The sequence below is a fragment of the Mesitornis unicolor genome, unplaced genomic scaffold, assembly GCF_000695765.1.
Source record: "Mesitornis unicolor isolate BGI_N332 unplaced genomic scaffold, ASM69576v1 Scaffold55032, whole genome shotgun sequence".
In the NCBI taxonomy this organism is placed as follows: Eukaryota; Metazoa; Chordata; class Aves; order Mesitornithiformes; family Mesitornithidae; genus Mesitornis; species Mesitornis unicolor.
Window position 1 is genome coordinate 1 of NW_010169611.1, and position 12,909 is coordinate 12,909.

The 12,909-nt window shown below is 40.4% G+C and overlaps 1 protein-coding gene across 1 annotated transcript; it reads left to right on the plus strand.

Moving 5' to 3' along the window:
* Window positions 1-2,100: 2,100 nt before the first annotated feature.
* LOC104536683 (zonadhesin-like) lies at window positions 2,101-12,561 on the plus strand (the record flags this gene model as incomplete). The annotated part of the gene is made up of 9 exons (XM_010179378.1): window positions 2,101-2,199; window positions 3,713-3,762; window positions 3,852-4,001; window positions 5,610-5,872; window positions 6,484-6,565; window positions 9,076-9,141; window positions 9,774-10,018; window positions 11,353-11,636; window positions 12,284-12,561. Coding segments are annotated over exons 1-9 (1,486 nt in total), but the record flags the coding sequence as incomplete, so codon positions are not given.
* Window positions 12,562-12,909: the final 348 nt, after the last annotated feature.

Genomic DNA, 12,909 nt, shown 5'->3' on the forward strand with positions numbered 1-12,909 from the left:
ATGGTCCCAAGCTGGAGCACAGGAGGCTCAGTCTGAACATAAGAACAAACTTTGTCAGTGTGAGGGTGCCAGAGCATGGCCCAGGCTGCCCAGAGAGGTTGTGGAGTCTCCTTCTCTGCAGACACCCAAAGCCCTGGCCGTGTTCCTGTGTGACCTGGTCTGGGTGATCCTGCTCTGGCAGGGGTTGGACTGGGGGAGCTTTCCAGGTCCCTTCCAACTCCTGATGTTCTGTGATTCTGTGATTCTGTGATTCTGTGAAGCCAGTCATAGGGATTAGCTCCCAGGTGTGCATCACCTGCATCCTTGGTTTAAGGCAGAAGTAAAATGTAACTTCTTTGTAAGATTGTCTGCAAGCTCTCTTCCTTGGAAAAAAATGTTGCTTTGTATTACAAAATGAAGAACTGCTGTTCTTCTTCTTCCTTAGGTTGCTGTGCAGTCCAGACCAGTATTTTCATACAAATGTCAGTGTCTCCCAGGTGTCTTTCAGAGATACAAAGCATGCAGATAGAGAAGATAAATAGTAGGCCTGCAAGGTGATCAGTTTGACTGCCAGGAATGCAGGATACTGTCACATCCCACTGGAATCAAATGGCAAGTCATTTCCTTGTCATCCTTCCCATATGTAAAAGAGGTTATTAATATTTGTCCCTCGCTGAAAAGCCCTCATCAGTACTCCAGTTCACCTTTCACAAAGTACCTGGGCTGCCATTAAACAGGAGTGACAAAGTGGCAGAAAAGGTCACACTGCATGGCTGGAGAGTATGCCATGTTCAGGAGTGCTCATGGTGCTGTAGTGCTTCAGGTTGGCCATGGGTGAGGAGGGGTCAGACAACCCAACATCCAGATGGACGGATTTACCAGAGGATTTCTTTCTTTCCAAGATGGACTCCCATCTTCTTGTCAGAATGATACAAAGCAACATCAGATTCATGAGGAATCCCTAAATTGTCAGCAGAAGGAAAGTATGTGCGTACAATTAGGAGCCCTTGCTACATGTTACAGTGCTAAGGACTGCCCAGATTACCACTTGCTGCACCAGCATCTCACCAGCCCTGATGAAAATGCAGTGTCCTCTACGTAACTTTGATCCGAAGGTCACTTGCATTGTTGCCCTCACACTGAGCTCTCTTCAACTGAACTTCAAAAGTGCGGTCAACGATTTTGCGCAGGAAATGAGTCTCTTTTGTCCCTAAATCACAGAATTCCTCTTTCCTGTTTACAGGAAAAATACACACATTTTCCTAGGCAAGGATTTTCACTGGAGAGGTGTGATCCTCAGTCAAGTGAACATCCATCCTCTGGCTTTGGAGGGGCTTTTCTGGAGCGTGAGCTTGTGGCAGAATTCAGCCACAGGCCCATTGCTAACACATTAGTTAATATCTAACTTGAAATATATTTGTGTTTCTCCTTAGCTTCCCTTGCTCCTTCCTCATTTCTCTTGTTTCTGTAGGGAATTTGGCTGCCTGAGCCATTTCTTTGCACACCCCAGTGCAAGGAATGCTGCAAAAGAACAGAACAGCAGAGGCCCAAGGGGAAGTGGGAATGATCCACCTGCTTTTTCTGTGCCAACAGAGACTTCATTGCAGCCCAGAAAGCGATCCTTTTATTTTTGAATGGTGTTATGGTAGCAATAATATTTCAGCAAGTTCCTGAATTGTGCCCACAACAGCGTAACTGCTGTGACTAAATTTCAGAAAGGGAGAAAATTCAGTCAGTATCAGAAATCTCACTTACTCTAGCAGTGAAAGCTGGGCAGGAGTTTTAAAATTAAGAACATTTTCTCGCTATCAATGTGAGAAAAAATCCATTTAAAATTGCAGACTTTTAAAGTGTAAAACGGCAGCAACAAGAATTGCAAAAATCAAATCAATTTCTCCAGGAAACAACTAAGGGTGTCCAAGCAAGTGACACAGAATGTGAGCTTTAGGTTCGTATGTGCTTTTGTCAAGGCAGATAACACAGGGAACATAACTGATACATGGTTGGACGGATTTTTATAATCGCCTCCACCCTCTGGTCAATATATTATTCTGTTTCACTGTGGGTCGTCCTCATTTCCTCCTGGCTGAGTACAGGTGGTGGACTACTATGCAAACTCTACCACACAGAAGACTTTACTCTGTCTTCTAGCATGGGGACCCTCTGGCACTTACAATACACTTTGATTTTATTCTGTATTTCAGTGCTGAATACCACAGGGTAAGTAGCACAGTACTGAATGTAGCTTAATTCAGGAAGCTTAGCTGTTGATGATAAGTATCCTTTCTTCACTTTTACAATGTGGAATGTTCCTTCACTTATAAATGTGGAATGTTATACAATTGAACCATGTCATTTTTTAAAAGAAGAAATAATTGAATTTTGTTCATGTTTAATTCTGCACTGGCTCCCGTCTTTGAGAGAAATCTGTAATATGTGGACTTCTAATAGCACAGCTGAAGAGGAAAGATCTTAAGAAAATATCCACAGTAGTTATGAGACATTTTTGACTCTGAATACACCTACTGTAACCTTTGCCTTAGGACTTGCCTGATATGTAACAGTTTGAAGATAACACTGAATAGACATCAAGTGGCAGCTTGTTATGGCTTTCCCTTTCTCGTGGAAGAGGAAATCCAGGAAGCAACAACAAAGACGATTTTCTTACTTTATCTGTCTTCACATACTCCCTTTCCCCCTTAGCCTTAGCTCAGTCTGTTTTCCAGTTCCTTGCTGCATTTCTCTGATTAATTTATTGTGTGGTATTTGCTCCTAATCTCCTTAATTTCTCTAAATGTCATTGCTTAGATTTTGAAAGGCAGTGGGGACATTCACTGTGATGCATTCCCTTAAGGAGAGGTTCTCTATCCTGTGTCAAGTACAATAAGGATAATTAAAGAGAGGCCACCACAGAGGTTGGGACTAAACCCTGCCTCTTGAAACTGTGGACCACCACCAGAGCATGTCAGAACTACTACTGTAGCCTTGCAGTCCTAGAAATCCTTTCCCTATGCAAAACACCCAAAGAGCTGAGCCACTAATGCTGTGATCTGCAGTGAGGTTTTCGTCTTAATCATAGAATAGAAGCATTTAGTTGGAAAAGACCTTTAAGATCACAGAGCCTCGCGTCAACTCATCCCTGCAGGACTTTGTAGCACCACAAGGACTATGCATTTGTAACTGCTTTTGCTTTGCAGCATTTTCAGGACAAATTAGAAGAGCTGAATGACAGCTTTGTGTTGTGATGAAATTTGCAGGGGTTAAAGGAAATATATAGCCTTCCAGCAAATAACGGAATTACACAGTACACTAGTTTACTGGCATCTACACACTCTGCTTTGCAATAGTGGAAATAACAATCCCATGAGGAAGTCAATAGCAACTCTTCGCTATCAGCCTGGTATTGTCTGAGCTAAGCTGCATCCATCCATCCCTTCCATAGCGCCCTGTACCCAGGGAAACTGGTCTCCTTTCAGTTAAGTGGGATGCAGAGAAGGGGGTCCTTTCACACTAGATAAAGTGAACATATGCCACCTTTGACTCGCTCTCAGAACTTTATCATGGAGTGAGTACATACAGGAAGCCAAAGAGTCAGACGTGGATGAAACCCTGCATCTATTCAGTTATTCAGTGAAACACCCACAGACATATGCTGAGGTCTTAACATGCATTTTTAAGCAGTTTTTGAGTCACTAATTTCACAAGGGCTTCACTGTGTTGTTTTTCTTGGTAGGCTCAAGCGAAGACCAACTGGTGGCTTGAAAGCATGGGATCCTGGAACAGGTAACTACGTGCCATTCATGCTGCTAACATCCAAGGAAGATTTTGAACATACTAGCTCCTCTCCCTTACTCTCATGTGCTGTATTTCAGCTTACCTCACCAGATGTGATTTTAACGACAACTCAAGACCATTCTGTGACTGGACCCAACCTTGCAATGTCAACCAGGGATTGTGGATACGAACCAAGCATGACACTCCGACTGATGGAACGGGTCCTGATGGAGACTATCCTGATGGAAGTAAGTGCTTGGTGGTGGCATTGTTGATTTCCCTTTGAAGACAGCTTGACTACCTTTATTCTTCTTTCTTAGAAAGAAAAAAGAGATTCATGAAGACCTTTGAAAGGTGTCAGTTTCATTTCATGCTGCCACCAGACTTTGACTTTTCATAGTGTCAGTTATGAGTGAATTAAACTTGGTTGCCCCATCATGGGTTGGAAATCTTAATCAGTTCATGAAATTATATAAAAGCTAATTATGCCCTGCTAAAGGCCTCATAGATAATGCAGTGATGTGCAACAGATCATTACTCAACAGAGATCTTGTGGCCAAATTGCACTGATACCAGTTAGTGGCAATAAATGTAATGATTGCTGTACTGGCACTAGATAACGTTCATGCTAGCAAAGTGTTATGAGATCAAGTCTGAAATTAAAGAATATCTTAAAAAGCTTGTCCTCAGCTACATGTGATTGAAAAGCTGGGGTCTAACATGGCCATCTCTGTCTGAACTGCTATCCTTGCACTAGCAGATCCATTTATGGGGGATCAGTCTGCAGTCATACTGCTTTCTGTAATTATCCCAAGACTGGAAGGTCAGCCACTGTCAGTAAGTGGATTAGAACAGTATTAGGTGGAATTTTTGCAAAATAATTTTCTGTATTTTTAGTATTTTGATAATAATTAAAAATACCTGTTGAAAGAAAAAATGAAATCTTTTACATTTGGATTCACACAAATAACAATGCTTTGTTTTTTGAATTGACACAGACCACGTAACTTGAAATGTGTCTTAGATTTTCTTGTCAACTAAAACATATGACTGAGTGTTAGATGATACGTGTAGAGCCATGCTTTGCCATATAGGAATGGTCATTCGTTTTGATTCCTTTCCATAGTCAGGTGGAAGAGACTTGACTTTAATTTCACCAGGGAATTGTACCTTTGATCTTAGCCCATGGGAGGCAAAAAAATTTAGCTCTAATAACACAAAATGAGATCTCATTGAACCAATTCAGACTAAAGCATTTCAAATCCTAGAAGAAACACTGTGAGTTTCTGAATTTTGGAAAGTCTCCTTCCTTCTCATAATGTCAAATCTAAATATTCTGATGGAAATATCTGCATTGCTTTCTGTCCCTTCCGTTTTGAGACAAAACCAAATGCTAAAGGGTTGGAATTCTCGTTATGCTAGGGATTTGCCTATCTTGAGGCAATAAAATATTTTCTAAATGAAAATATTTAGGAAAAAATGTATCACTCGAGAAAAGGTGTATAGCAGATTGCACTATTTTCCCTTGAGGAAAGAGAAAACTGAGCATGGATCAGTGGGGCACTGTGTCTGGAGGTGCTGTCTCTTGAAAGAGTCCTACATCTTTATTCGTGATCCCAAAACAGCTGTTCATGTGAGACACTATATATTTGCTTTGCTCTCCAGCTCACATTCTAGTTTGGATAACTAACCAGTGCTAAGGATCATAATGTAAATTCCAAGCGCCTTCTGCTTTGCTTCTTTGTGGTGCTAATGATGCCTTTGATTTCTTCCAGAATTATGTTGTACTTCAGTTTTAAATAGCACTTAGCAAGTTACGAAGATTCAACTATACCTCATTCTTTTTCACTCTGCAGAAGGCTATTTCATCTACCAAGAAGCAAGTAATCTGATCCCGTTTGACACTAACAGGCTTGAGAGCCCAGATACTGTGGTTTCTGAAAAAATATGCATAGACTTCTGGTACTATATGTTTGGCTCAGAAGACATGAATGAGCTGAGAGTGCTTATCCAAGACAGCACAGGGGAGTCTGTGGTGTGGAGTCGGAAGGGAAACCAGAGCTCCTCGTGGAACTATGGTGCCATCACTCATACTTTTCCAACACAGAGAAAGATAAAGGTAATATATTTTCAGAATAAATTTTTTTGTACAGTGTCAGCATTTGTTCTCCCCTTGCAGGCTGCAAAGGTTGTGCATGTAAGCTAGAAAATATAACCAGGATTCGCTTGGTTTATATTTTGTAAATGTAATGGCCTCATGCTCTGTGCCAATGAACTAAGAGAAGAAACAAACAACACCCTGAGGTTTATTGGTGCTGTTAGCTCAGGGATAGAATATATTTAGTCTTCTCTCTTTTTCCTTCCTTCTTTCCTTCATTTTATCATGAAGTCAAGGACTTTAGATGCCTTAATTAAATGCAGGTTGTCTGCTGTAATTTGAACTTTGGGATGCTCCCAACATTGGACTCCCCTGTAGAATCCAGACAACTAATCCTCATAAATCATTTATCTGTCAGCAAAATAGAGGGTAATGTTTCTTGAAGTCCTTGCCTTATTACAGAATACATATTTTAGGCATTTAATGGAAGCTAGGAAAACTGTTATAGCTTCAGCTTACTTGATGCCTTTAGAGATACACCAGAAAGAGTATTTTGAAAACATGCTAAGGGAAATGGTCTCATATTTACCTTAACAACTCTAATGCAGTGATTCACTTATTGTCCTGCCTAGGTAATTTTTGAGGCTGTCCGAGGACTGACAGAGTATGGGGACACAGCACTGGACGATGTGAGACTAAGGGATGGATCCTGTGGTAAGTCTGTGTTTGTACCTTAGTGTGTCCTGCTTCCTCATCTCTGTCTAAGCTGTTTACCATTACTCAATTCCTTATACAATATAGAAAATTCTCGTACCTTTGAACCAGAAAAGAGAAATGGCAAAAACTTTACAGTTATCTTCATTTAAATGTTATCTGTTTTATTATAGTTTCTTCCTAAATATCTCCTCACCACCTCAACTGTTCAGAACAAGTTATCAGCTTCTCTGTAAATGTGGCCATTTTCACAAGGTCTAGCAAACTTTACCTTTGTTTCAAATCTGAAGTCTATCTTTAAACCAAGCCAAGGCTATGCACATTGGTCTTGGATTCCAGAAATGCTCTAATCAGCATTTTATTGCAAATCTCAGTTCATATGAGCTCAGCACTGCTGTATGTCACAAAAAGAAACACCGGTGAGTGGATAAAGCTGAGTTGCACTACCACCCCTGATTATGAATCAGCAAATTGAGCTCGATCTCTGACCCTGTAACAAATCAGCCAAGACTGGCACAAGCTGTGGATAACTAGGGTCTGGAAGTGAATCACAGTCTCATCCCATCTTTACTGACAAGCATGCAATACTTACAAAATATGAACTGAACAAGAAACCTGCTGAAAGCAATATAGAAAATTTCATTAGGTCTTAAATAGGCCTCACTCTGTGAAATACTACTCATATAATGACATTACAATGTTTCAAATTTATGCTAGCCAGGACAAATATTTGCATTCAGGTCCATGCCCTCAAAACATATAACTTTCCTTAAAATTCTTTGAAAAATACTTGGGGCCTTTTTCGTGGGGCTAGGGAGAGCCAGTTCTTCATTTTCCCAGGCGTATTAGCACATGATTCAGCCACTGGATGGTGCACTAATGTAACTCCAAGAGAAGAGAGAAGTGTTCCTCCCTCTCTTCAACTGTGTGACTACTAATAGGATAGTCAAAGTCCTCCCATCCTTTTTATTTCTGCAGGAATGTTTGCTGGAATAGACATTTTAATCAAACTAGTTAAAAACTAAACATATGTCCATTTGTCACATGAAAAATTATCTTCCAAGGCAACTTTAGCAAGCATTCTTTAGGTTATGATGTTTAATATTCATATTGTCACTGCAGAATTTTTCACCTTCGAGCTCAAGGGACAACAATCTTAGGAACAGGTTTTATCTGTTTCTTTTTCATCAGCTCTACAACGAAGTTAACTTAAATCTTGTTGGGAGTATCCAGTGAGGGAATACAGCCATTATCAGGATTTCCTTAAAATTTTTCATCAATGTTGAAAGAGCAAAAAGAGCAATTCTGGGCTAGATACGTAAAAACTGCATTTACACCAGAGTAGGGAGCTGAAGAAGTGGGCATATAAGAAGCAAGAGCACAAGAAACTAGTGCATGCAAAGGAGCTGAGCCAATTTTGCAGGCAGGCTGTAACAAAATATCTTCAGCTTTGAAGTTAGAGCCCATTAAGTGAACGAGATAGTTTTGTGCAGAGGTTTATCAGTATACACTACACTTCAAGTCATGTCAGGTATACTGGCTTTTTTAAAATTGTAATCATCTTGCAAAACCCCCACATCCAACTGAGTTTGAGTCATGTGCTTGGCACAAAAGTAGTACCATAATAGTATGGAGTTACTGCACCATTATTCAAAAACCTGTAACTTGTTCTCATATAACTTGTTTTCTATAGTACAACTTAATGCCTAAAAATAATGTCGCTAGCAGTGTCAGTAATATGGGAGACCAAGTGCCTCACTTGTGGATTCATTTGGATTATTGTATACCTATAATAAGTCTATAAGTAGGTTGGAAAGCATTGCTTTCCATGAATCATTTATTGATGATTATTGAATGATTATTCAGTTATATCCTCACACATACAAGTACACCAGGAGGACTACTTCTTTTAGAATATGTCTTTGTGATGGATAAAGAATAGGTGGAGAAGATGATAATATTTGTTAGAAAGTAGAAGCAGGCATGAGGAAAGTCTGCACAACAGGACTGTTTGTTGTGTTTGTCAGTAGAAAGCCCTTACAGCCATTGCATTCCTAAGAAATAAATGTAATTTTGAAGAAACAACAAAACTCTCTGATTAGAAACCACCAGTGCCCTGCAAGTTATTTCTTTCTGCTACATGGCATCTGCTGGTAGACTACTAGCTCCCAGACCTGCCAACACTTGCAGACAGTATGACCTTCATGCCTTAGCATACACACCAGAGGGAGTCCCATATCCAATTGTAAATACATTTCCAGCTCCAGAGAAGCTCGCCGGCATAAGCTCAGGCACTGTCACCAAGCTAACAGTCAGCTGAGCTTTCCAAAACACTCACAAGACCCATACATCCTTGCTTTTAAATGTTGGTATTTCCACTTCCTACAGTGAAAAACTTCTTACTTTATGCTGGTGAAGAGTAAGTGGAAATTCATGTATGTTGGTGTATATGTAGTGTTTACCCTGTAATGTTATAACTCGTTGTATTGCCTTGTCTTTTCTTCTAACAGAAACTGGCCCTACCCCTCTACCACCAACACCTACACCAACAGAATCTATACCACCTCCAGTGACAGGTAATTTTAGCCAATCACATATGCTAGTCAATGGGTTGCAGAAGGGCACCTCAATTTTTTACTACCAGTGCTACTTATTTCCTTCAGTTAATTTCATTGGATATCTCTCTATGGCATTGCCTTATCACAGAATCACACAGAATCACTCGGTTGGAAAAGACCTCTGAGATCATCATGTCCAACCGTTCCTGTCTACCCCCTAAACCATATCCTTAAGTACCTCATCTACCCGCTCTTTAAACACATCCAGGGATGGTGACTCCACCACCTCCCTGGGCAGCCTGTTCCAGCTTCTGACGACCCTCTCAGTAAAGAACTTCCTCCTTATCTCTAACCTGAACCTCCCTTGGCACAGCTTGGTGCCGTTTCCCCTTGTTCTATCCCCCATCACCTGGGAGAAGAGACCAGCACCCACCTCTCTACAGCCTCCCTTGAGGCAGTTGTAGGTGGTGATGAGGTCTCGCCTCAGCCTTCTCTTCTCCAGGCTAAACAACCCCAGTGCTATATAAATCTGCCTTTTCTGTTTCAGTTCTTCCAATGGGGATGATTATGTTTTCCCACTGCACAACGAGGTGGCTTTTCTGCATGTATCCATATGTTAATGAGAACATACTCCTCTTTCCTGTCTCCAGAAGCAGTCTGCAGTATGCACGGGGATCCTCACTATTACACGTTCGACAAGCAGCGTCATGACTTCATGGGTACCTGCACCTACACCCTCTCCAAGCTGTGTGAGAGCAACAGCTCACTGCCCTATTTCAATGTGGAAGCAGCCAATGAACACAGGGGAAGCAACACTCGTGTGTCATATGTCCAATATGTGGACATCGACGTGTATGGCTACAGGATCAATCTGGGTAAAAACAGAGTTGTTAAGGTAAGGTTGGAGCCCAATATCTATCGTCAATAACTCATAGTGTGAATGAAAAAACTGTACAATAACTACAATCCAGCATACATATAATAATATTTAGAAGGTAGTCAGATACATAGGAGTAAGTGTAGTGTGGAGTCCTTAAACATCGGAATTTCAGGACTGAAAACATAGACTGAAATTTTGTGCTCTGTTGCTAAAAGGTAGGATTAGAGCTGACACCCCAGATGGCGTTGGTGGGCCAGCCTACCTTTCTAACTTGCCCCCCATGCCCCCTGTCTGCATCAGGAAATAAAAAGGCCCTGCATTAACCAAGTCCGTTGGTGGTTGTTTCCCAATCCTGTGTGGCAGCCTGTAAAGCTGCATGCTCATCCCTGATTTCTAGTCATACCATGTCACCGCTAACTTCACTTAACACATGGCATTTGCCATAAAGCAGGGCCAGATGAGAGAGTCCTAGAGTGACAATCTGATGACTCTCCTCACACAGATTGTGTCACTTGGCCGGCTATCGTGTTTTAGGTCTTCTTTATGGCTCCTTTCCATAAAGGGCCAAGACAGCAGACAAGTTTGATTCAAACCCCCAATAAATGAATAGATGACCTTACTTCATTACTACCCTTCTTATGAGAAAATAGTACAGTGTTTTATGTGGCAGAAGGTAAAGGCTTAAACATACATTGAGACCTTTCCCATCTGGTCATAGAAACACAATGAACTCGTATATACATATTTGTCTTGCTTATCTTTTATATCTTTACTTCCTATTCACTGTTTTTATTATATATATGTTTCTAAGTAAACCAAACTTTCTTACATATGTAATAAGAACAAGTGTTCAAAGTAGAAGCTAATGTTAGTAAATTTTAAATAAATTAAAAATTTTGCTTGGACAGTCATTTCTATGGTCTGGCATTTCAAATGTGAAAATTAAAAGAGGGAGAAACAAAAAGAAGTTTTTTCAAGATTTGTCCAATCCTGAAAATCTTCTGAGATTCCATTCTAACTACATTATTTAAATCTTGTTTGATCCAAAATAAGAGATAGGTCTGTAAGCAGTTACATGCCTGAAAGACCATGGTAAGTCTTAGACTTTTACCAGCTGGGTCTGGTTCACCAAGCTTATGAAAGCTGCGTAGCTACATTATTGTGGCTTCAAGGCCCTAGATTATGTGCCCATGTACAACATTCATGTTAAATAATACATAACACAATGGGAATTCTTACTGCTCACTGGTCAAGTCTATGCTCAATATAGGAATGTGATCTAAGAAGGTCACAATTCATAATACTTCTTTTAAAGTGATTATAACTTTTGTCCTTCTCTGTTCCTGCAGGTTGATGGAATCAGCCAGGTGGTCCCTCTGACCTTGGCACAGGGTGTCAGTATTTCCTTCAGTGGGCAGTACGTTGTGGTTACTACTAACTTTGGACTGATTGTCAAGTTTGATGGAAATCACAGAGCAGAAATCACTCTTCCCAGTACCTACATGTCTAAAGTCTGTGGAATATGTGGAAATTATAATGGGCACAAAGCAGACGACTTCCTTAACCCAGATGGAGAGATGGAAACAGACTCGGCCAGCCTTGGCAACAGTTGGCAGGTCTACAATGACTCCAGGTAGGACTCCAGCAGGGATGTTAGGCCTTAGCTGCTGGTTATGAAATAACCAATATCTTAAGCAACTGTTGTATGTGGTCCGAAAATGTTAGGCACATGGGATAAAATGCATTCTTGTCAGTGTACTTACTTTATCTATCTGGGTGAAGTTTCACAGCAAATTTAACTGGGCTTGAGAAGAGAAAATTTGAGTAAAACACTGAAGATGCCCAAGAAGATTTCAGTTATTGTCATAGTATATTAATGCTAATACTTGAAGATCTTGTTTGAACTCTTCTGAGATACTTTACTATTATTTTATAAATTCACGATATATTATGTAATGATAGCAGAGGTTTAACTTTGGATGTGTTTACTTTCTGTCTTCCCTTCCTAGGTATCTTTCGTGTAAAAATGTTGACTTAAAAGAAAGACGATATAAATATTTGTGTTTCTTCCAGGCTTCTCTAAGATTATAAGGTTGATATCATATTAAAATCTGAAATTCTATCCTAAGTGTTTGAAATCTAGAGTTTTAAAATATGTCATGCTTAGCCTGGGGACAGCCCTGTAGTTTTGTTAGATGTGATTTGAAAAGCACCTGAGGTGCTAGCGCATCCAAACTTCATCAGTGAATTTTTCCACTTTATTTTTTTTTCCCACATTAGGTGCTTGCCAGATGATGGCCATACTCCAAATTGCTCTGCTGATGAAAAACATATGATCCAAAGCAATGAGTACTGTGGTCTGATCACAGATCCCAATGGCCCATTCCAGAATTGTCACTCGGTAGTTGATCCACAAAGTTATTCTGAAGCCTGCCAGTACGATCTCTGTGAACTTCATTTGAACAGTGCAGCTCTCTGTGAAAACCTCCAGGCTTATGCAGATGCATGCCAAGCTGCAGGAGTCCAGCTGACACCATGGAGAAATGCAACTTTCTGCCGTATGTATCAAAGATTACTTTAAATTACCACTTGTCAGGAGGATATAATTAGGACTTCCTCAAGACAGAGCATTACAAGACACTGGTTTGAATTTACGTAGCATTGTGAAGCTTGATTGATCAGGCTAAAGATTTCAGGGTTACACATAGTCCTCAATTTGGTTTCCTTGGGAAGGTTCAAGTGGAAATAATTAAGCTGATTCAGATGAAAGGAGAAAATACTGCCTAGACCATCTTAAAACAGAATTGAAGGCTTCTCCTTTGAATCCCTCTATTTTTCCTTTAATATTCAGGGATATTAAATGTGTCAGGGACATTTGACTTAGAGGGTTTTTTTACCTTCTGAAG